Here is a 26971-nt window from a genome sequence, read left to right as displayed (position 1 = left end):
AATGAACCTCGTTATAAGTTAACAGAAATGGAAACAACGGACTTCATTGACTGGAAGAAGGTATGTGAGAAGACTGGAAAAAATTTCTCAATAATCATGGACAAAAATAAATGTATTTGGAATAAAGTTAAGATTTTACAGATCACTAAAGATGAACCGTCAGTTATCAAATACAAAAGCACCTACACCGAGGGTCCATTCAATCAGAGTATTAATGTGAGAGAGCGACTGAAGAATGTTCGGAATGAGAATAGTATAATTGTAGGACCAGCTTATACAGTTCCACCGAATAAAAATCGTGATTTCTTATTTCTTTGCCAAAGTGGTGTTATACCAAAAAAACCTCATAATTTTTTTGAATTAATTAAACTGCCAATACAGACCGCGATGTACAAGAAGAAAATAACGATGAAGGTTTATTGTATGTTTCCAGGGAATCAACACATATTTGTTTTATTTTTTTGTTCTTAAAGTTTTCTGTAAAACAAAAAAAAATACTTTTTACTCTAAAGGTTTTCTGTTATTTTTGATACTTACCTACTTTTTATTCTTGGTTTTCTGTTAATTTTGTATCATACTTTTATTCTTAAGGTTTTCTGTTATTTTTCTTACATACATTATATCACGCTTCTCATTAATAAATTTATAAGCACAAATATTTTTTTTTTCATTTTTATTCCACCTTACTCCCATGCAATTGTCGTATTGACAAACTATAGGAGTGAGTGGGTGTGTACTGTTGAAAATGTATTTATGATTATAAACAGCATGGAAAAACATGCAGAAATAACAATTATTAATTATTTTAAGCAATAATTATTAGCCTGAAACAGTCGTCCACATTGAAAAAAATCTCCCTAGAAACAATTATTAATTCATTTATCCATCTAAACTCGTAATAATATTACTATGCTACACTGAGATAATTTGAGATGATTACCAAACACTCCACGCAACAGTGAGATATTTCAAGATTTACGTATACTTTGTCAAAATTAGTATGAAAAAATACATTATTTTTCTATTATTACAATTTTGTGTTGAAGTTAAATAATTTACCTCTCTTGTACCATGTCATTAATCAGCAAGATTAGTTAATTTGATGCTGCTAGAGCTCACGCAAACCTAAAAGTCCTATTATCTCAGAACAGCATTTTTGAAGATATCCCACTATTGCTTTAAGGTGACGATATGTAAAAATGTGGTGTTTTAAATTTGTTTATCTGTTCAGAATCGTTTAGAATTGAATCAACGACGATGTAACAGCGGGTTAATCATATACAAATAGCACGGTGACAACTGAACCAAAAGTAAAAAAATTAAAATGGGAGTCAGTTTACTTCATGAAAACGGAAATGGATCAGACTGGATAACTTAGAGACACTAAAATTACGGAAAGTTAAAAACATTCATAGCAAAGTCATCAACAACTGATACTTGGGATGTTCTCTATTGACAAAGAGCACTCTCTTCCCAATCCGCTACCTCATCCTACCTCTTACTACCTTCCCCACTAGAGCTAAGCCTATTTTTTTTTTGCAACTTTATGTGAATGCTTAATATATTTGTACCAAATTTACTAGTAGATTTTAGTCAAGTATTGTGCTGCCCTGAAGAAGCTACGGTTGTAGCGAAACCCGGTCGCAATTAAGTACAGAAAAGATACGTGGTGTTAACTAAGCCATTGTTTTATATTAAATTATGATGTCACATCACAAAGTATCTGCTTCATATAAACAAATAAAAACTGTTCGCGAACCATTTCTTTCTTACCAGTGATCAAATAATAAGAAATGCAGCTAGTTAAGTAATTTTTGACCACATTTATTATTGACACATGGTCTTTGTATAACCATTATAATACCTCAAAGTGGCTTGTTATTAGCATCTGGATGTTAGAACATTAAAAAATCGATATTTAATGATATTCATAAAATAATTACCTTTAAAAAAAATATTTTCACGGCCCAAACTATAAACGAGATTAGGTTTTGGGTTATTATGCCGTGTTGCGCTTCCTAAGCCGACGCTTCGGATAGCGTTAAAGTCCACGGTGAAGGACACTGACGTTCCCCGCAACGTTGGCTAGAGAAAGAAGAAGCGGCACACGGCATAATAACCCAAAATTTAATCACGAAGATTTTTACTGTAGCAAATATAGAAATGTTATTTTTTTGGATTAAAGATCCCTTTTTACCATCTTAAGTAAAATATATTTCTCTGTATAAATTTTACATTAGATCATCACAAAAAACGTCAGTTTCTAAACCCGGGATTTTTAAAACCGATTTCAGAAATCCCGGGAGTTTAATTTTGGGTCGGGATTGAATATCTCCAGTGGAACCCCATTTAGTTATGTTAAATATTGTTTCGAATAAGATAGATTATGCAGTTCACGATACACTTTTTAAAATAACAAGATTGTCTTGGTACAAATAACAAGGTGTCACGTTATTGCTCGGTGGCAGCGCAGCATCTGAACATTTAATTAATTACAATATGAGTCGTGCGGTAATTCTAACTTTGATCGACTAAGCTATTATGAATTTCACTACCGTATTGACGCATTATCGAGCTCCTGTTAAAACTGAGTCACTGGACTGGCAAACACGGTATCAAATATCTTTGATTTGATGCAGTGAGTCAGCAAATTGATTAATTCTAGAATGAGAGGACTATTTTTTCACGATTCGAAAAATGTCCATTACTGATAAACTACCCTAAATGGGTGACTAATCCGGGGATTCTTCTTCGAATAGCTAAATTCTGAAAAATTATAGAAAATTCGAAAAAAGAAACAGACATTTTGGTTACGACACTTAAGTATTGAAAAGTGACAAATATTATAAAAAGCATTTAACTGAAATGAGTAGGACGTAACAAAGAAAAATCCTTTACTTCGTGGAGCACTAACAGAATAGAACCCTTTAACTAATGAGGACGTAATTAAAAAACCTTTAACTCGTGTGGGCTAACAGAGAAAAACCCTTAACCTCGTGAAGATTAACAGAGAAAAACCCTTTACCTCGTGAGGATACGAAGTGGGGAAGTACCAAAGAAAAACCCCTTACCTGGTGAGGACGAAACAAAGAAAAAAAACCCTACCCCGTGAGGACTAGCGGAGAACAACACCTTACCTGGTAACGGCGTAACAAAGAAAAAACCCTTTACGCCGTGAGGACTAACAGAGAACAACCCCTTACCTCGTGAGGACGTAACAAAGAAAAAACTCTTTACCTCGTGAGGACTAACCGAGAAAAAACCCCCATGGTTTCGAAACCTACGCAACTGGTACATCTAGTATTTTAGCACCTATACCTATTATTTATGTACCTGCTACGTCTGTTTCGACATACGAATTTCCCAGTGAGAAGCAGTGAACAATCATTTGTATATACAGATTTTTTTTTAATGTATGGTCTGCAGGGTGAAGATTTTCCTGATAGTAGTCGACTTCCGAAAGGAAAAGGCACAAAAAGAAAAATATATCATCATGCATGATGTATAAACCATATTTGAAAAAAAAACAAAAGTTCTCTGATATATTGAAATTTCCCTGGCATTACGATATATCGCCAATCTGATACAAAACAATTTATTTGCGCTATTAACTATTCAGAAAACGTTTTATTTTAATCGTTCGCAGTTCGCATGATTCTCCAGCCGGTTAAGTTTTTCTAAGCTGTCCATATCTGGCTCAGGTCACGAGTTAGGAGTTATAAGTCTTCAGCGATCGGAGCTGGTTAGATCGGTTGGTAGTTTGTTAGCAGTTTGCTGATGTTGTAGTCGGTAGCATTCCATATTGGGACGGAGGAGAGCCACCGTAGTCGGATATTGATCGCATCATACCTGCATGCCGTACATGTGCTTCCGGCACTGCGGGAAGGAATAATATCACGGGGACATCAACCCGAGCAAACCATCATATTTCAAAGCGAAATCCATAAATAACTTGTGATTATTTGATCAACTGTGCGGTTTCCAGTTATTTTGTTAAATTTTCTGATAATTCGAATAATCCTGTATCTAATTTTGTTATAATTACTGATTACTGAACGAACCATTTCTTCTAATCGTAACTAATATTTGGTAGAAATATCGTATATTACTTTTCTACTATATCACATCTACCAAACATATAATGTTATTATTTTTTTACTTGCTCACTGTAATGTACTTACTACAACACATAATTCCTATCATATTATTAATTACTTATAAATAACTACAATAATGTACTGTGCACTATCAGTTTGTTTTACGCCCCGACTCCACGAAATTAGCACAGATTTTTCAAGGTCAACGCACCTAAATTAATATAATGGTGACCGGATAAATCATCAAAGTGATAATTCATCACATCTTTAAAAAGTGATATAAAGTCATGGAAAGTGATGAAATAAAAACTTTATTAACTGAGTTAAGTGGGTTAGGTTAGGTTAGGTTCAAAAAAATTTTTAATGACTTTATATCACTTTTTAAAAGTGTGTTGAATAGTCACTGTGTTGAGTTAGCATGGAACCAATATAATATAGTATTTATGGGTGAAGTTATTAGATTAAAGCATACTCGGGGTGAAATATTTAAAAAAAATATGCTTGAGAAATTTATCCTAATATCCTGGATATTAGTGTATCTGCTCACCCGTAGTTGGAATTAGATTAGCCTATTAGGTTACCCATCGACGGCGTTAGCCATCGAGTATAAAAGTACATAAGTACAAGTGTTTTGTTGAAGCCGGAGTTTTATTGATTAAGAGAGTTTTCATCGATCAGTGAATTAATGAGCAATAATGACAAAAGAGACATATGTATCCATTTCAGCGAAGCCGAAACTTCATTGGATAAAATAATATATTATGATTTAAGCATATATTTAACTAGCTCTATACTCTATTAATATATGTGGGCTTGCATTATATTATGAGAGTATAGCGATCGTTTGAAACTAGCATTAAGATTCTTTGAAGTTTGAGAAATAAACAGTCTACGCTTCTTGGACCAACGTTTCCGAAAGCCTTGCAGCACCCTCATCAGGCAACACTATATAACTTATAAACGAATAAACAAACTGTTTACTACACTCTACACATTTGTCGTAATAATGGACACTACAAGGCTATCCGAAATGTTGGGTAAATAAAGATGGAGTAGGAAACACGGATTATCCCAAAAATCAATTAATCATAAAATCAAGAGGTACATAATAATAAAACAAAAAATAAATTAGTATCTAATAATTAAGAATAAACATTCCAATATTGTGAAATTTTTTGATACTTAATACCTACCCAGGTAGGTTTGTTGTTCATACCACCTTAATAGAAGTAGGTACCTACCTACCCTATTAATTGTATTTCAAATAGCTAATAATTAATGTGCCAAAGTATACCATATTATTGCTCATACCATCTTAATACAAGTAGGTACCTACCTACCCAATTAATTGTATTTCAAATAGCTAATAATTAATGTGTCAAAATATACCATATTATTGTTCATACCATCTTAATACAAGTAGGTACCTACCTACCCAATTAATTGTATTTCAAATAGCTAATAATTAATGTGTCAAAATATACCATATTATTGTTCATACCATCTTAATACAAGTAGGTACCTACCTACCCAAGTAATTGTATTTCAAATAGCTGATAATAATTGTGCCAAAATTATTATATTAACAGTTTATAGTAAAGATGAACAATATAAAAGAGAAGAACAATATTGTTTTCATATCTCGAGTCACTTGATATCATATTAACTTCACGGCCATATTATTGTTCATACCACCTTAATACAAGTGGGTACCTACCTATCCAATTAATTGTATTTCAAAAGGCTAATAATTAATGTTCCATAATATACCATATTAGTACAAGTAGGTACCTACCCAATTAATTGTAATTCAAATAGCTAATAATTAATGTGCCAAAATATACCATATTATTGTTCATACCACCTTAGTACAAGTAGGTACCTACCTACCCAAGTAATTGTATTTCAAATAGCTGATAATAATTGTGCCAAAATTATTATATTAACAGTTTATAGTAAAGATGAACAATATAAAAGAGAAGAACAATATTGTTTTCATATCTCGAGTCACTTGATATCATATTAACTTCACGGCCATATTATTGTTCATACCACCTTAAAACAAGTGGGTACCTACCTATCCAATTAATTGTATTTCAAAAGGCTAATAATTAATGTTCCATAATATACCATATTAGTACAAGTAGGTACCTACCCAATTAATTGTAATTCAAATAGCTAATAATTAATGTGCCAAAATATACCATATTATTGTTCATACCACCTTAGTACAAGTAGGTACCTACCTACCCAAGTAATTGTATTTCAAATAGCTGATAATAATTGTGCCAAAATTATTATATTAACAGTTTATAGTAAAGATGAACAATATAAAAGAGAAGAACAATATTGTTTTCATATCTCGAGTCACTTGATATCATATTAACTTCACGGCCATATTATTGTTCATACCACCTTAATACAAGTGGGTACCTACCTATCCAATTAATTGTATTTCAAAAGGCTAATAATTAATGTTCCATAATATACCATATTAGTACAAGTAGGTACCTACCCAATTAATTGTAATTCAAATAGCTAATAATTAATGTGCCAAAATATACCATATTATTGTTCATACCACCTTAGTACAAGTAGGTACCTACCTACCCAAGTAATTGTATTTCAAATAGCTGATAATAATTGTGCCAAAATTATTATATTAACAGTTTATAGTAAAGATGAACAATATAAAAGAGAAGAACAATATTGTTTTCATATCTCGAGTCACTTGATATCATATTAACTTCACGGCCATATTATTGTTCATACCACCTTAATACAAGTGGGTACCTACCTATCCAATTAATTGTATTTCAAAAGGCTAATAATTAATGTTCCATAATATACCATATTAGTACAAGTAGGTACCTACCCAATTAATTGTAATTCAAATAGCTAATAATTAATGTGCCATAATATACCATATTATTGCCAAAAACCTAGTAATTAAAGTGCGTTATACCGTTTTGGTATATTACGGTACACCTATTTTAGGTACGTATTTCCGATAATTATCGGAGTTGATTAAAAATCTAAGCAGGTATTTAAAAAAAAACGTACTTTATAGCAGCAGATCCGACCTCTCCGAGCTTGCGCACTCACAAAATCCAAAAAAAACATTTACGACCTAATTGTTTTAAAAAGGTGACTGAAATTATTACTTTTAAAATACTTCTTAGTTACAATAGGTCACTAGATTAACAATTTAAAAATAGTCGTTTGTAGACCTTAGTGGTTAATATTTTTAAAATGTTATCTATCGCATTAAAATAATGCTGCGGTCACAAAAAAAAATGATGTCCCGAGCTAAAACCGCATAAGCGACAAATCGCAAATTTTTTATCACAGTGAACTATTTTTTTAAATTAATTATGTAATAATTATTAGATTAATAAAATGTGTACGTACTACAATTATTTACACTATATGTTTTCGGTGTTGCAAAATTTCTTGTTTTGTCACTTACGCGCTTTTCGCTGGAAGCAATCGATTATTTCAAGATGACTTTTTTTTTATTTAAAAAAAAAGTCCGGTTAGTTTTAGAGTACAAGTTAACGCCAGCGAGTGTAAATATTGACTAAATAATAAGAACGATTTTCGGCATTGACAGTAGAAATAGCTGCGGAGGCCTTGTGATTTCAGAAAGTCATTTCCCCTTTCATGAGAAAGCTCCGCGCTGCGGCTGAAAGAGTGTTCGCGGCTGGGAATAGTAATGGTTTGGTAATGATGGTGGAGCTTACGAAAATATTCAATAGATGGCTATCGCGTGCTGTATCGCTGGGGCGATGGAAAATTACTTACTCTACCCGGCTTCGATCGAGAATATCTTTAAATTGAAAAATATGTAACTAATATTTTAATTTTTATTAGTTTATTGAGAATTTTAAGTGCGTCTTTCTAGAAAATCAGAGCTCAACGTACGAGAGATTTATATGTGTAAACAAATAGGTTTCTTTTTATTATAAAGATTTATTATTTGAACTAGGTAATGGTGACGGGAAAAATAAGAATATTATTATATGCAATCAGGGGGCTTGCTCTGAATCTTTCGGGTTAGCAAACCAGTAAGTTAGTGGTTTAACCTTTCCTTGCCGGTGCTATCAACTGAGTGAATATCGTCTCTAATTAATAAAATATCTCCGTAAATATACTAAGCACAGAGTTCAAATTTGTTGGTATTCCTCTGCAAAACATTTATTTCTTGCATTAAGTACAATATATAAATTTTTAGCGAGTGTATAGCACCGGAGGACGAGGAATTTTTAAACACCGTAAGGGAAGGGTTAATACGGGTTGGTGACGGGGCTAAACCGGCGGCAGGAAAGTTTCGAAAGATACAGAGTAGGCCCCCTGATAAACATAATTTCAGACTTTCTTCAGTTAGTCAATAATGCCGAAAGAAGTAAATTTAGATTTTCATTTCATTTTAATCGATTACGCCTCTCACAAATTAAGAAAAATTGGAATCGAAAGACGGCAATTATTTCAATATATAAGGAAACTGAGGAACATCCCCCCATTCAAACCTTCTAGCTGTAAAAGACAATCAAAATGAGTTATGCCAAAGTTAGCACCCCAAATATCTGAAGATAATTCATTGTATTGTTACGCTTCAAGTAAAGCCTAACCGAGGGGTAGAAAATCATGAAAGAAAGGGGATGATAATTATTAGTATTTGTCCAATAATTAACAGTCGGCAAGGGAAACCGTAGAACGCCAGGCGGGACACGCGACATTGTCAAAGAGATTTACTCCAAGGATTGTCTTACATAATTTAACCACAGGGAAAGATGGCCGATGCGTGTGTTTAAAATTAAAGCGGATTTAAAAAAAATGGTTGAAAGGGGTGAAATTATGAAGGAGCTGAAATTTGAGCTTTTTTTAAATTTAAAACCTTCCACAACTAGATCGTTATTAACAGCTGCGGCAAGTGACTTTTGTTTGTCTAAGATCGAAAAAAAACTTTATTATAATGTCACTGCATAGTAGTGCATTGGCGTTGCACCAGAAATTTTCTAAAATCTTTACACTGATTTAAAACTAATATAATTTTTGGCAAAACACGTCAATAGACGCAAGGAATTATTAATTAACTTCTCCTATCCCTATCTTATCTTCCTCTTTCTGTTCCCTTCCTCCTTATTAAGGGAAAATATATCTCTAACCAACATTAGCTTAAGTAACATTTTTTTACTTTAATGGACTTATCTGTAATCATTATCCGTAGTTTATTTTATTGTTTTGAATTATATAATCATGCGAAAACTGTATTTTTTCACTAGTTTAAAATTTTAAGAAAAATAAGTTTTATTTTAATAAAATTAAATTTAAAAACATATATCGAATATAATAATTTCACAAATAGTTATAAACTGGACTTAATTTAAATTTACACAACAGGCCGAAGTAGAAAAATCTACCGGCCACAGAAGTCAACTTACTTTGATGTGCAGCACGTTCTCCAGCCATTTCACCAATACGAAAGAAGAATTCACATAAAAACAATAATACGTGTATTGAAATATGGTGTGTGGTTTTAATATATGATTAATCGTTTGGCACATGGATCGTATCTAATTAAAACACGAGATGATTGTTCAATTTTTAAAACAATGGTTAGAGTGTTATGATGTCATTTTGACATCTCATTTGGTGATATGATAATATACTATAGCGTGCTGTGAGTGTGGTAGCTAAACATATCAAATATTATTGCAGGTAAATCATTTGTGTTTAAAAGTTTATATTAAGTGTATATATAAGTGTATGTTAATTACATTGTGAATACAGTGACACTATTTTTTTTCTTCTAATATTCATTTGAAGACTATTCGAGTTTAAACGATTCGTTATTTTTTAACCCCTCAGGGCTCTGGCTTATTGACCGTTATATTTCAAGGTCGGAGAATTTGTGTGTTTTCGCTTTGCAATAAAATCCAAATAAATGGAATATTTTTGAACGTATCCGAAAACTAAACACTGTTTTGGAAAGGTGATAAAATACGCTTTCAAGTGTTATTATCAGAAATAGACATATTATATTTTTTAAAGCAAACATAAAAAAGTTTTAAAAATGACTCACCTAACGTTTTTTCGTCTAAACACTGAACTAAAAGTATTGATAATGAAAAAAAAATACAAATTTTATTAGACAAATGTATTATAAACATTATGTTCACCTGACTTTTTTGTCGTTTAAAAAAATAAACAAAGTTTCATAATTTTTTCTCAAATTTGGTCGGAACCTTTTGGTTTCTCGTGGTATTTTCTCTTTCTAACTCGGCTTAGAACATATTTCTCACCATGAAATTAAGGGAGGTACAACGATTTCTGTGAGACCATATGAGATGTTCCCAAAAGCGAACTAAATTGACTCCAACGGTAATAGCTGTTCCCAAAAACAAACAAAATTAGCCTGAGGGGTTAACGAATCTTTCGAATCCATTCGAACGATGAGTTCAAGAAACTGAAATTCGACACGAATCAAATTATTCAGAAATCAAAATTAATCGATTCACAGTATTAAATTAATCGATGCATATCGAAGAATCGAACTTCATACCAGTATAAAAATTGAGAAATTGTGTGAGTTTGTTGCATCTTTGTTACAATATTGTTGCTAGTGCTACACATCTTTTGGCTGCATGCCAATCCAAAAGACAACTTTGGTGACAGTTCATTAACTCGAAGTTTCACTACAATTATCGACAGTTTGCATGCCAATAAACGAACACCACTGTCTTTAACAAATCATGCACACGATGGAAGAGAAATAAAATCACGTGCTATCGAATCATTATTTTTATGCTCGATTAAATTCTGTAGAAAAAGGAGAAAATATTTGAATGAACGGTTAAAACGGAAAAATTGTAGAAAACATAAAAGTGACGAGATTATTATAAAAAAACTATTATTATAGAGGATTAATCAGGTCATTTGCTTTTCTGGGAAATCCGACTTTATATGGAGTTGCAAAACAATATTTTATCACTAAAAGTCAAACAAAGAATTTATTGGTGATTGTTGAATTTTCCACAAAAAACCGGAAATAACTGGGGTTAACTTCCAAATTTCAAAATGGGAACAAGGGTTAAATAGATTATGGTTAAGGGTAAACGTATACAAATGTATATAATCTACGCGTTCATAATTATTTTAAGAAAATACACTTTTTGTAAGTTATGCTTAAAAATATTAACACGAATTATTTGTTTGCGCCCGTACATATGCAATATGATTATGAATAAATAGTTTTTTTCTGTTAAAAACTCAATTCTTTCAAGAAAGGCATACAAATGGAATATTGGATTGAATCCGATACAATGTTGTATTTGTATGCCTTTCTTGAAAGAATTGAGTTTATTTACAAAACTATCAATTCATATTCATATTGCGTATGTACGTACGCAAACAAATAATTCGTCTTAATATTTCAACGCATAACTTGCAAAATGTGAATTTTCATAAAATAATTCAATTACCCTTAAACTATTTAAAAAAATCAATTATAATATTTTGATTTAATGACTTTCAAATGCCACACCTGGATTCACAAATTGTCGTAACATTTAAATCGGGGTGGCACTTTGAAACTGTCAGTGGCTCGTAGGATTTCCACTAGCTTATCACCAAATAATTATTTTAGTGTGGTTTTGAGTAATTATGGTCAAAGTTTAACAATTTAGAGATTTCGCTAAAGACAGTAGGTAAGTGAACATGTACAGCAAATTAACGTTTAGACTTGGTAATATGTAAATACAAACTACGTTTTCACAAAGACAACATGTATATTAATAGGGTGTACCTAGGAATAAATACCTATGTCGTCTCTTTAGGCGGTCTGTAACAGAAACACATGCAAATATGAATTAGGTGACAACATTATGATACAGGTTAGTCAAATACACACACAGGTTAATAGTATTAATGACACACAATATAATTGTTACATAATATTCTGTTAAGACAATCAAATACTATATAATACAGGGACATGTAACTCTGTAAGGACAATGCATGATGTAATATTATATATTATACAGGACAATGACAAATCAAAAGCAATGCGGCCCAAACGATGTAACCAATTTGGACTGTTTGTGGTGACAGAAAAACGTCACTGATCTGATAGTATTATTATCTTACTGACTGTACAGTTTAGGATTGTTGTAAACGGGAGTGGCGCCCTCTGTTATTTGTAAAAAGAACCGTTAAGGCGATGCACTACGTCGTGTAATATTTTGAATGGAGCCGCTATCAATAACACACCTTACGTAGATGGCGATAAGGCTTAAATTCCCGCTTCACACTATCCACCTGTTTTAATTCATGCAAGAAAAAAACATGGCCAAAAAGTGCCTATTATTTTATTTTGTGGATGTTCAGGCACAAATATTTAAATGTTTTTCGATCATTTTATAAATAACTTGATTTGCCACATTATACAATAAAACCATAACCGAAAATGGGTTCGTAAGTAGGAGATTTTTAACTTTAAAGCAGTTTTCATAGGCCTATACATTTTTTTTTCTGGGCTTATAAAAAGACTTGTCTAAAAAATTACTCGATTATTATTATATTAAGGCCAGGATGTATTCTACTAGCAGTATTTAATTAAAGCATCTGAAACATTTCTAGGCGACCAAATTTTCAAACCAAAAACATATGATTTTAAATTACCACGTAGTGCATCGCCTTAACCGTATTATATTGGTCATCAAAACCTTGACCACAGAACATAAAAAAATATTAAAAGTTAGTTAGTAGTACCTATAATTAAAAGAAACACATCAGATAAGTTCGAATAAATTTGAAAGAATTAATTCAAAATCGATGTTGTAAAATAAATAGTGGTGTAAATATCTAAAGCAATTAACCACAATTAGCGATGCTTTATTAATCGGTATTCAATTGAAAGTTGTTAACTAAGATTGGAAATTATTTCTCGGCAGCATTAGAAAACCAATAAAAAGTGAGAGTCTGCGGTTTACATTCGAAAAATAATAATAAAGATGATAGGTTCCCAACTAACAGGTTGTGATTCGAGACCTCATATTGGGTCGTGGAGGATTTTCTGTCACCGCTAAAACAATAGATTTTTTTTACTGTAATACATAATATTCATTGTTAATCAGTGTGCGTTTTGAAGTTCGAATAACATCATAATTTCATGTACGACATAGGATTTGCGGTAGCTTAGACAAGCGTATAAAACCTTATCGTGATTTATTTTTGAAGTAGTATGCCGTGTGTGATTATAGCTACACATCTGCCTACATGATGGGACTCTGTAACGCTGTCCGAAACGCTGGCTAAAGAAGAAAGCAGCGCAACACGGCATAATCCCCCAAAAATAAACCACGATAATACTTTTGACCGTGAAAATCTCAAATCACATCCAAGCGTATAAACTTATACGCTTGATGATAATTTGAAATACAAAGCAAGAAAAAAAATTTATAAATGTTACACATCTGCCCTGATGATGGACACTGTAACGTTGTCCGAAACGTTGGCTAAAGAAGGAGTTAGCGCAACACGGCATAACACCCCAAAAACAAATAAAAAAAGATAAATGTAAATGTTCGAAAAATCTTAAATCTCCGAAAGTTCTTCACCTATTGCTTTTAAATTTTGACACAACTTTGCATTCGAATACACGTGTGTTTTTATATACCTATATTATATACATGTCACCTGTGACAGGTAAAAACAAGCGTTTTTAAAAAACAGCGCCATCTGTTTGACAAACTGCATTTTTTTAAAAAAACAGCGCCATCTGTTGGAGAAACATACTTTTTTGATAAACAGCGGCATCGTAAGGACATAAAAGCAACACGAGCTATTGTTTCTCTATCAGCAAAGACAGACTGAGCCACAGAAATGCGCGGCGGGGTACAGCTAGTATTTGATAAATCTAGAAATCTGTAGTTTTCCATGTAGTATGTAGGCTAAAGTAAATTCCTAATTTATTTAGGTATTTATTTATTTTTTCATGTTCTCCATAAAACGGTTATACAACAAAATATCACGGAGAAGATTACAAATTAAAAAGTTTACAGAGGCAGTTTTACTATTTTGTGACATGTGTTAAAAGATAGTTACTGAATTGTCTGTAGGTGACATTGAAAATGTCGATGGCTAATGCAGAATCGTTAAGCAGTTGAGTCGCTCTGTTTATTGGCGCGTTCTGATAGGCAGAAGTCCTCGCTTTCGGAGCATATAAGAGTGCATGGGATCTCCCTCGAGTATAATTGTTAGGGACATAAAAGTAAACCTCTTTCAACATAGGCGGATTGTGTATTGTACCAGAGATTAACTTAAAAAAAGTGGTTGCCTAAAAATATTTTTCTGCGGGCTTCTAATGTATTGAAATCGAGAATTCCTGTTAATAACAAGGATGGATACAGGAATGGATAGTATGTATATTCCCTCATATACAGGTAACGCATAAACTTTTTTGTACTAGTATAATAGATGCATTATAATAACGCCATGTTATAAGTTATAATGCGATTGGCAATTACAGGTTTGAAAGTTTGCGAGAATCTTCTACAATAGCCGTAAGTGTTAGGCGTCCACCAGTATATTATACAGGTTGTATCGGGTATCGGCACGTACCCGACAAACTTCAACCAGCTATTCCTTAGCACATTTGGAGTAAAAAATGTTATGGGCACTTTGCTGTCCGGTAACATTTTTTTTAATAAAAAATTTACTATTCATATTTTCACCACATGTCACCACTGTTTTATCCTTTGTCAAAGTTTGAAAACCCACCTGGCAATATTTTATTCGAGTTTCGTTGAATAATATACGTACGTATCTACATTAGCGCGCTTTTACGATCAAACGAAATGGCATTGCACCATTCGTCTCATTTTTAGCTATTATTATTTAGTGTGTATGAAAGAGCGAACACGCTTTTTGACACACTTGCTAATAACAGCTGTTGAACACGAGAAACAATGCTAATGACAGTGACGGAGTGTGGATTTTTTTTATCATTTTTTGTTTTTAATTGAAAAAAAATGTTACCGGACAGCAAAGTGCCTATAACATTTTTTACTCCAAATGTGCTAAGGAAAAGCTGGTTAAAGTTTGTCGGGTACGTGCCGATACACCCTGTATATTATAACCTAAATACGCCTATATGGCGAGTTTCTAGAGAATTGAATAAGTGCCGTGTGGTGTATAATGTACTGTGTGTAGTATGTGGGCAGGCCTACGATGACAGACGTATCGCTACCTGAATGTTAATTATGATTACGGTGTCCGAGACGTGAGAATTGCGAGTAACGTTTCGCGTTATCGTAAGCGTTTCATTCATTCACACGCTTTTTGTAATTTTGGTGTTTTATTACGGTGTTAACAACTAACAGTACCGACTGGACAATACGCGGGCCAAGGTGCCAAACTGCCAGGTAAATCATTCTCACCCCCCATTAAATTTGAAAGTTTAAATTTATGATTGTAACTTACAACAACTAGACCCATTAACTTCGTGTTAAAGCCACTAGATTCAGAAGTAAAACGATTTGTTAAGTTGATACACCATCCTACTAATTACATTAGTACAGACCAACAAAATACAGAATTAAACTGAAATACTAATTATTGAGCTTTTTTTAAACATTACCTCCACACAGGAGGCCCCGATGAAAATAATTTCCCTCAAGCCCTATGCCCTCTTTCGGGATGCTGTGTGGAGGGTTTTTTTGAGGAGGGGAAGTAGTGAACTAAGTCTTGAAGAGACACATGTAGTAGGAGGGAGGAAACGCAGAGGCCGGCAAATCTTTCACAGCCGAGCTGTTGAACTCAAAAACGAGTCATAGAAACGTGACGTTGAGTGACGAATATGAACCATGTACAGTTATTGTCGAAAGGATCAATGACGCTAGTTTCTCGGAGCATCTTCCATTGAAATACCGGTAGAACAAGGACGCAATTTCCTGTGATGTGATGTGTTTGATCTAAATATTGCAATCCGTTTGTTAAGATAGGGAATCTATCAAAATCGCTTGTTTCTACACAGGGTCAATGGTTTTTTGGGGCTCCAGACCAGAGGTGGTTGCCAAATTTAACAATGGGGCCCAAATTTATGCAATGGCCAAATTTAATAATTTAACAAACTTGTACCGGATCAGCAGTTGCGCACTAGCATGTACTATTGCGCACGAGACCATTGAAAGATTTTGTAGGTCCAGAAAGAATGTCAGATAACAGGACACCAAAAATCATGACAAAGTTGGTGCCACAGCGGAAGCTGCCTCGAGGCAGGCCGAGGAAGAGTTGATTTGTTTGCGTGGAAGAGGATTTGAGCAGGATGGGAAGACCAAGGACTGGGAGCATATGACCAGGGACCGCAGCCTGTACAGAAACTCCTTGATATGGTAATTAACAGACCAACACTAAACTATCACTCACGTCGATGATCAGACTATATACATTGTTCAATGACAATGGTTCTACATATTTTCATAACATCGCCGTACATAATATTTATGAGAGAATAACATATAGACAATGCTATAATATATAACATATCATGATGTTAGTCACTTTACCTAGAGTTAATGCGATTGGTATAATACTGAACCATGAAATAATTCATTATCAGGCAACACGAATTCAAAATCTTATGTTAAACTCTATTAGAACATGAAAGAAACACTGTGCTGAATCCCAATTAGCAAATTCCAACTCAACCACATACACGGTGTCTGGAAATTAGTGGTAAATCAAAAAATTTGTGGAATCTACATAACACAGAGAACCCATTGAACATTTAGATTTTTTTTTCAGAAAATTTGAGATAAATAAACTACAAGAGCCGGGTCTACGCGTCTACGCGTTTTAAAATACAATAAACACGTACGAGTAGTGACGATTTTTTCAAATTTTAAAAATAATTTGAGAACTTCAGACTTGATTTACTTCAAAACGAAAGCTCAAATAAAAAACTTATTACACAAAATAGATTACAAATGTGATGCAGATTCACAAGTTTCCCGCTTGTACCGCTAGTTTCCGGGCACCATGTATAAATGACAATAAATTAAATATGTACGTGCAAAAAATTTACCTGACTAATCAACGGAAGATCAACGATATGTAACAATGAATAATTATAGAAATTTGAACCACTGGAATAGAAAAAATTTCTTGAATTTAATAGAAAAACTTTAGCGGAAAAAACTTTAGTTGATAAACTTTACTGGAAAAAACTTTAGAGGAAAATGTGTTCCAAGTTATTATTCCCTTCACTCGTCTATTGTAGCGTGCACTCTGAATTGAATACAACTCTGTTAGTAGTTGTGGCTAACTGTGGCGACAGTGCTCTGTGCACCGTCATAGCGAGCCACTCAGTGAATTGACACCACCGCCCCATTAATTATTGTAACCGCCGCGAACTGATCAAACGTTGGTCTGCCCCAATAGACCTTTAATAAACGTTCAATCAAATTGCAATCATATTCGACATAGAGCTGTTATCTAAGAAGACAGACACAGATATAACTTCGAGTAATTGCTGCATTCGAGCAACCCGAGTAATAGAAAAGTTAACTAATTTGTATAAGGATACATGATATGAATTTCCTTCTTCAAAATTGAATTAAGATAGGCACATAAATAGAGTTTTTAATTAAATCCATTTAATGAATACAGTATTAGCTGGAGGTGTCAAAGAAATCAACACTAGCAGTCCACAGTTGGGTTCTGATACCAGCCCAGATGTAGGTATGGCAATTAGGCATGGAACTGGCCGAGGAAGGAAGAAAGTAAGAAAGTGTACTGAACACTGTAAATATGAGGTCCCTGACGCAGTAAAACCATGTAACACCATATTTAAAAGACGATTTTCAAAAAGAGACTCTTAGATTGTGTGGAAATGTAGAGCGAATGGAAGGAGAAAGGATCGTCAGAAAGATAAAACATGGCACGTTCAAGTGAGTCATTTTAGGAGTCTGAATAAATAATCGGAGTATAATTGAGACGAATGCTGCTGAATTGAAACCCCTGAGGCATGTGTATGGTAAAACCATGCATGCTCGTGTGAGAAATGTGAAGATCCGCAGAGTGCAAGGATGATGTAAGCGTAATGAGTAAGATTAAGAAAGGGACGCTTAGATGCTTTGGGCATGTAGAGCGACTGAGCGAAGGATATATGATACGAATGCGAATGGTAGCAGAAGACGGGGACGCCCGAGGAAGACATGGCACGATCAAGTGAATCATATACTCGAGTCGGGACATGTCAAGAGTCAGAATAATAGAAGAATGTGTATGAGACGATGCATGAATGTGAACGAGGCAAGAAGCGTGTGCCAAGACCCGTCCTCTCTGCCTACCCCTACGGGGAAACGGCGTGATAGTTAGTTAGTTACATGATACGATTTTTAAGCGTGGATGAAGCGAGGGATGTAATCAAAGAAATATGTGAGACATTTCAACCACCCTGCCAGGGAATGAAGAAATCAGGGTTATTATTTTTTTAATGATAAACAAATGTTTATAGGACAAATTTTTTTATGCATAGCACAAAGGATAACAAATTATTATAAGCAATAATTAGTCGCCTGAAATATCCATACAAATTGAAAATATCTCCCGAGTAGAAATAAATGCTGCCGACGGGAATTGAACCCGCACCTTCTGATGTCCGGTCAGAAAATAAAGTTGGTTGTTTACAGATGAAAAAAATATAATAAGCAGTAATTGTTAATGGAATTATTTGGCGTGTTGGAAATAAGCCGACGTAGCTCAGTGGTTCAGAGCACCTGACCGGACATCAGAAGGTGCGGGTTCAATTCCCGTCGGCGGCATTTATTTTTACTCGGGAGATATTTTGAATTTGTATGGATATTTCAGGCGACTAATTATCGCTTATAATGAAGTGAGGGTTAGCTAATTTGCTGGGTTTCCTTACGGCGATCTTATGATGGCCGGATGAATGACATAATAATAATTTAATAATTTTAAATATAAACACAACATAAGCCACAGGATATATTCTGACCTATGTCATCGAGAATACAGTGAGTCGATTCGATATCGACCGATACCAGCATACTAATTGCAGTTACGGTTATATGCGCCGAAAGGGGGAAAACAATAAAACGCTACTTAATAATCAGTTCCTTATTGTAATTGATGAAGAAATTACGACAAAATAAATAATTATTAGATTTAATCGAACTTCATGAAAGTAGTTTGAATGTGAATTTTGAACTAAATATTTCGTCGCCTTGATAACCATCTTATCTACGTCCGCTTTGTGGTGATGGAATGTAAAATCAACACGCTTTGCTGCAAACATTTGTATATTGAGACTTAGCTTAAGGCATTTTAATAATACAGGAAAAAGTTTATATTTGACGTATCTAAAGATTCATCGAGTACGGCTAGTTATCCATAACATTTATTCGATAATACGACAACATTCTGATCGGTTTACAAGTTGATCAGTATTCAGGACGCGGCCGTCACTCGTCCATTGTGTCCGATATGTATGACAAAATATAATTTAAAAACATTCAGAGAATTCCTGCACGTGTTTGTGTGTAATAACTAGGGTATCTAATGACGGATTTAGTGAATAACTGTTGAATGCCATTAGAAAACATAAACACAGTTTAGGAGTTGGTGACCAGCGGATAGTGGCCATCCGACATTCCTGGCGACTCTTGCACTCCATGTATGAAGTAATGGGCCATTACGGCGGTAAATTAACCTAAATTAAGTTCCCCTCCCGCCAATGCAAATATCACTTGATACACAACTACAATTAATTGGAGCAAACCCATTCGTGTCGCAGAAACTATCCAGGCAGGTCCATTTAGAAGAATCCATCAACTAAAACTTCAAACAATTGAATACAACAATCCAATAACGATTTGTTTTCACAGCGTATTGTTGATTTGAGTTGAGTCCATAAAGAAGAGAAAAGAGCTAATGTATCTATTCAATAAACAATACATTACCCATCGAAGAAAACCCAAGAATGTCGCAGCTTTCAGACAGCAATGGCACGAGTGAGTCATTATTTTAAACGTCGAAAAATGGCTCGAAAGTTTATTTATAAACACGCGAATACAGTCTCGGGGCGGGAAACATAACTCGAGGCGCGAAGCGAAGCAAACAGAAGAAAATGAAGCACTGGAGTCCGGGCGGCATAGCGGCCATAGCGGGCTAAATACTCTATACAGACCTTAGGGGCAATGGGGCGGTAACGTGCCAACACCGGCCGGGCCCTACTCCTCGGGGTGGGCGCTTCCACGTCCACGCCGTTCTGGGACATCGTCACTAGACTAGACACTCGTGACACTTCGCTCGTGACTCTTCCGCGCTCGCACACTCACACCGCTCAGCGTCCAACAATCACTAATCGATGCACTTATTCGTGATTGTGATTGATACCGCCTCGGACCCCACTTCTCTAAGCTAAAGTAAACAATGTCACAGCTCACAGCTTACGGCTCACGTCTGCCGGTGCCGATACTCCCAACGTACGACATGGCTACAAGGCACACTACAAGTCTTGGTACTTACCGCTATGTGGGCAACGTGGTCACGTTCGAGGAGAGGCCGAGGATGTTACCACCGCCGGAAGCAGATAGCGGTGAGCGGGGCGGCAGGCGGCAGCGAGGGCGGGGAGCGGGCGGGCGGGCAGGGCGAGAAACAAAAATACATTATTATAATATTATGTCACTCTTCAAGCTCTAGAATACGCAATTCAGTCAGACGATGCCTCATTATCTCATCATCCTAGCTAATCCGTTGAATCTTATCTACATCAGTTTCTACCTCAAATCGAGCAGTCGCTGAAGGGTTAAGTAAAGTATGTACATATTTGTTTCAGCGATCAGGAATGCAATAAAAGCGCAGAGTTTGGTCTTTTCAGACGTCTGCATGCCCGGATTGCCCGGCCCCGCAGATGGCAGATAAAACACAAATATTCGCCTCGAACGAAAAAATTAACCTAAACAATTCATTATAGAAAGGAATGCTGTATTCAAGGACCAACAACTAATTAATTTATTTGTTATTATATCAATTCATTACGACGCATCGCATATACGTACTCATCATAATTCATTACCCAATTGACTGAAAAAACCTTAAGCTATAAGTAGAAAATAAAAAAGGCAAACACAAAAGAATATAAAACTTATTCACAGATAAACGTAAATCGGTAACAGGACAAGTGACAAATCAGGACAATATGATAAAGGTCATGAAAAGCAATGATTTTTTTTAAACTTCTAATTAATACATACTACTTATTGACTTCAAAGAGTGTCGTCACTGTTCTGAGTTGTCAATGAAACATATTGATTATATTTGGATGATTTGTATAGCTTCGTTTTTATGCAAAATCACCTAAAGGGCGCTGTATATTATTATCGTTTTATGAATGGTTTCTGTCATTATGAACTTTATAAAATAAATATTTGGGCGATCAAAAGTTTTTTTGGTAAGATAAAATATAACTGAGGTGGTTTTTAAGGTATTAGTATTTACGCAGTGTTTTTCGAAATCAGATGTATTCAGTAGATTTCCTCGTATTTTGAATGTTCAAAATAGAATGTTCAAAATTAAATGTTCAAATTGAATGTTCAAAACAGAATGTTCTAAATTGAATGTTTAAAATTGAATGTTCAAAATTGAATGTCCAAATTGAATGTTCAAGTATCCAAATTCTGCAAAGAAGTGGGAAAAGAGGATGGGTTGATTTTTCTAAATCTTGTATAAACATTGACCTTCCTCTTGTTTTGAAGGTCAAGTGTAAAAAGTTCTTCAATCTCGGAATAAAACTGTAGATTTGTATTAAAAAACAAAACCACTGTTCTTTGTATGTATTATTAAAGACTAGCTGGGGTGTACCCGGCGTTGATGGGGGTTATGCTTTGGAGATAGACATATACTCGTACCATCGCGAGCTTTTCTGTAGGCCTTTTTAAGATATAAAATTCCGTGGTAATTTTGATTTATCTCATAAGGTTTAGCCAGCGTTAGCGCTTAAGCACCCCAAAAAAATTTACGTCTTAATTACGAAACATCGACTTTTCTCAACTTCCAACAAATATAATATGCTTGAATTGTATACCCTATAAGAGGTGTTATTTTGATATTCAATCGTAAAAGATCAATGGTTTCGTTGCTTGTGTGGCACGTAGCGCCGTCTTGTTGAAAGTAAACGTTGTCCAGATCAATACCATCCAATTCCGGCCATAAAAAAATCATTAATCATCTCTCGATAGCGCAATACATTCACCGTAACTGTTGCTCCAGCCTCATTTTCGAAAAAGTAAGGTCCAATGACTCCGCCAGACCATAAACCGCACCGGATAGAGAGGCTTTTCAACAATAACTCTTGGGTTTTCCGAGCCCCAGATGCGACAATTTTGCTTGTTGACGAAGCCACAGAGGCGTAAATGGGCCTCATCACTCAAGATGATTTTGCATTTGATTCACTCAAGTGAATTTTAATAATTTCAATGCGTTGTTGAAGCGTGTATCGTTCCATTTTTATTAATGGCGTAGTTTCTACTTGTCAAATGTTAAAAAATGACAGCTTCAAAAGTAACATCTACCGAAATAGCGGGCTATTCAAAATAACAGATCTTATTGGAAAACCCTGTATAAACCTTACGGAAGAAATTCTCTAAATGATAGTGAAACCCCTATTAAAATCCGTTGCGCAGTTTAGAAGAACTGGGCGCACAAACAGACAGACGCGGATATATACTTAGTTTTATACTATTTAGAGATATATATTTATAGCACGACAGTAACATACGGATAAAAGTGAAATTGCGGCAATCAGTCGACATGATTGATTCACTGATGCCACCTACATATATGGAAATGTGCGTTAAGTGAACCAGATTATGGGCAGAAAGTTGAAGAAAAGAAAGTCATGGTCGATCGTAAAATAATCGACTGGACTCATTCAACTAAATAACAACTACTATCAATATTTTAGCTTAACAGATGATGTGATTTGTTTTCATGTTCCATTAAAAAAACTATCAAACAGTGAGCTCTACGGCATGAAATCTATCTACGCAACAGTCACTGCGTCATTTCCATCATGAGCTATGGAGCTTCGAAATTAGTATTTATTGATTTCAGCATTTTTCAAAAAAAAAAAAATTTAAGGTAAGGTGAAAAACGTGTGAAACCGGGTAGAAAATAGATAATAATGTGTTACAATTCGAATCGAAACGTTAATAAACACGCTGTGTAAAGAAATATTCCCAAACCAACAAATTAAATACGGAAATATTATTAGTTCACGCTGACCGCGTTCTCCGCACGCGTTGTGGCCAATTATAACGAACTACAAACATAAATTCGTCACAATTAACCTTCTCGGTAAACGAAACCAGCCCGCATAGCCAAAAGCAGTGCAAATTGCAACGCGTGCAATCTATCGGGCTGACGAATACCGAATACGACTGCAACGGAAGTGGCATCATAAGGAATAAACATACTAATACTGAAAATACTCATTACTATTACAGCTAATATTAGTACATGCTAATGAGCCCGATTAACCGTTAAAAGGTGTAGTTACTGTTTATTTGTCTCACAACACATCTACTTAATACGACTTAATGTGTTTATATATTCATAACTACACAATATACCTGCCGATCTCTCATTGATACATATATAATGTTAATATACCATTTGACTCACAACACAATACTCCCCGATATCTACTTAATACCACAACATGTGTTTGTTTATACATTCATAACTACACAATATTCCTCCCGATCTCTTATTGATACATACACAATGTTAATATACCATTTATCTCATAACACAATTTTCCCCGATATCTACTTAATACCACAACATGTGTTTGTTTATACATTCATAACTACACAATATTCCTCCCGATCTCTTAAAGATACATACATAATGTTAATTATTAATTGTGTAATGTTAAATGTTACCATTTGGCTCACAACACAATACTCCCCCGATATCTACTTGATACGACATAGTGTGTTTGTTTAACTACACAATATAATGTTAATACACTATTTGTCTCACAACACAGTACTCCCCCGATATCTATTTGATACGAAATAATGTTTGTTTAACTGCACGATATTCCCCCCGATCTCTTCATGCTACATATTATAAAAATTGAATGTATCTATTTGTCCAACAATACAATACTCCGCAAGATGCATTATACTTGATACATACTTTATTCGTCTCACAACACAATACTCCCCCCGAAATCTACTTGATACGAAATAATGCGTTTGTTTAACTACACAATATTCCCCCCTATGTTTTCTTGTTACATATGTATGATCATCAAGACTTCTAGACGTTAGGAGAAAAATTGCAACGGTATTCGTAGCACATAAGCTGCTCAATTGGTATATTTTCAATCCTGATGTTCTGGAACGTATTATTCTTTATGCATGGAGAAAAACGATCATGTTAAAAAGTGAAAGCATGCGAATTCCCTGATAAAATATTAGTCATTCAGAATATATCGAGTACACGTGTTATTTTCCTAATACATATCATGACAGAATGCTACAATATAATTATGTCAGTGTCATTATAAGTATTTGTACGAATACGTGTTCCGCCGTCCTCATAAAACATTTGCTTTTGACCGATACTTTGTTAGGAACTGTTTAATTCATCTATTTTTAACAGGAAAACGAAGACCAGATTTGACCAGATTTTTAATAAATTAACAGTATTTCATATCAGTAAGTTTTCTCCGTGTGTCCACGACAACTTCACGGGAGTTAGGCAGCACAGGCTTCTTATTTTTTTAAGAGGAACGACCAACCTACCAATGATCATACATTTGGTGAGAATGACTACACTCTTAACCACCTTTCTTCTGAGATAGTCAATTTCTTTAATTGCTAATTATTTCAGCTAAACTTCAGAGATTGCATTGTTCTCACGCATGTGTTAATAATATGTAAAAGTAATAATAATTACATATAATAGTCTTTTTACCATAATATTAATCCTGACACGAAAGAAAACAAATCTATTCTGTCTATTGGTGGAAAAGCTTGACAAGTAGGGTACTCTGTGTACAGAACTGAAGTATTAAGAGTTCAAATCCTTGGCTAGGAGATTATACAATATTCGGTTCCTGATGCGGCGACATTTCCTCAAGACTTGAATTGGCGATTAAAGTTTACGATTTCACCTGACATTAACCATTGTGCGTACTATAAAAATAATAACAACAAATCACGCCTTGGACAGCTGTGCAGCAAAGATTAAAACAGCATAACAAAACTTATACTTATATGCATCATATACACTTGAACACGTTGATTTTAATGTATTAAAAATATTTTGCTACTAGATATGGCAATATTCCTTCAGCCTTGCTGTCAAGGAATCAACATGTGACACGTTTGACAGTTAAACAGACAGTTCATTTCAATAAAACGCAACTTCAAAACGGATTTCAGATGCTTGGCTTATTAGACCACTAAAACCATTTTAATCATTCTTAATTGACGCTTGTCTACTTTTGCCAAGGTGATAATTTGTCACAGAGAACGCACTGAAACGTGAGGGTTAATCCCTTCTGCAGTTTGACAGTCGACATAGTAACGCAAAACGATTTCAATTTAATTTATTTAAAAGAAACATAACTTAAATATGAGTTAAGAATCAATAGAACATACTATAATGTATTAGTAGTAAGTAAGCAGCGTTTCGCGCCATTTGCGGTTGCTTCGTTCCTTTCCTATAAGTTGAGGTTCAGTTCTGCAGTTCGGCTCGCGTATGTATACGTAGCATATGATAATGCAGTACATTTCTGTAGGTACATGAAGCAGTGTTGTTAAACTTAGATAATACACGGAGAAAACTTACTGATTTAAAATATTGCTAACTAAAAAATCTCAAAATTATTCGTATTCTTGTAAAAAGACGGGACTGCAGGCCTTTAACGAATGAATTGACAGAATTCTCAACTATCAGTAAAACATGAATGTATTATGGCGACGTCGGAACACGTGTTCACAAAAAATCTAATATTATCGCATTTCGTAATTATATAATAACAAGATAAACGCAGCTGAATGGACACGTGTTCCGATATATTATGAAAAGTACTGTTTAACAGGATTTTAATAAATCAGCAATACTCATTTTTCTCCGTGTAGTAAATCCATAAATCAAATCGACACACTATTCCAGGAATAAAAACTAATCACACGTTTTCTCCTTAGGCGCCAACAAAGCACAATGTTTATAAACAAAAACATCACAAAACAAATCAACCGCGGTTAAAGGCGTAAACAATGACGGGCTTCAACAACAACAAATTCCGGACGTAACGCCAAAATAAGACGTCAAAAACGATTGAAATGAGGAATAAAGATTATAGTATTGAAATTCAGGGTAACCCGGGGAAAAATTAAGGGAAAATTAGTCGGGAAAATCCGACGTGGCCTTACGTGAAAAGCCGACGTTGGCGCGCACAGTTTCCATGGTGATCGCGGTCTCCGACGAAAGATAAACCTAACCACTAGTCACTGTTTTAACTGTCACTAGCACTGAAGAGTGGCGAGCCGGCATGGGCATGGGCAGTACTACGACCGTCAACAGAACTACACTGCGAGAGTTCAGAGTGACCGGCACTGCGCCCTGTCCGCGGAGCGCGAGCAAAGCGGGAAGCGCCGCCTCGCGAGGTGTCCCTCGGCGCGGAGGTCGACCCGTGTCGCGGGCTCGTCTCGGCCGCAGAGGCGGACTCGCGCCGTTGCTACTCGGGGCCGGCGCGCTCCTCGCGGGTGTCGCGCAAACGGATTCTTCGGCGCTGTTAAACTGTAACTAAACTGTGATACGCTGAG

General features: G+C 34.8%; 2 protein-coding genes across 2 annotated transcripts in view; one reads left to right on the top strand and one right to left on the bottom strand.

Moving 5' to 3' along the window:
* pnut (septin 7-like protein pnut) overlaps nucleotides 1-20534 on the bottom strand; it is a 144985-nt gene extending 124451 nt beyond the window's left edge. Inside the window, exon 1 of the mRNA XM_089650705.1 lies at nucleotides 20311-20534. Coding sequence (XP_089506831.1) covers nucleotides 20311-20400 — 90 coding nt within the window. The 5' untranslated portion in view covers nucleotides 20401-20534. The remainder of the gene's footprint in view (nucleotides 1-20310) is intronic.
* TyrRS (Tyrosyl-tRNA synthetase) overlaps nucleotides 1-26971 on the top strand; it is a 326170-nt gene that overhangs the window by 265219 nt on the left and 33980 nt on the right. The gene's annotated exons all lie outside the window — the stretch shown is intronic.

Source organism: Hesperophylax consimilis, chromosome 3, assembly GCF_061612785.1.
Source record: "Hesperophylax consimilis isolate HC1 chromosome 3, BYU_Hcon_1.0, whole genome shotgun sequence".
In the NCBI taxonomy this organism is placed as follows: domain Eukaryota; kingdom Metazoa; phylum Arthropoda; class Insecta; order Trichoptera; family Limnephilidae; genus Hesperophylax; species Hesperophylax consimilis.
The sequence above is the reverse complement of the archived record's forward strand: the minus strand, read 5'-3'. Positions and strand labels throughout refer to the sequence as shown.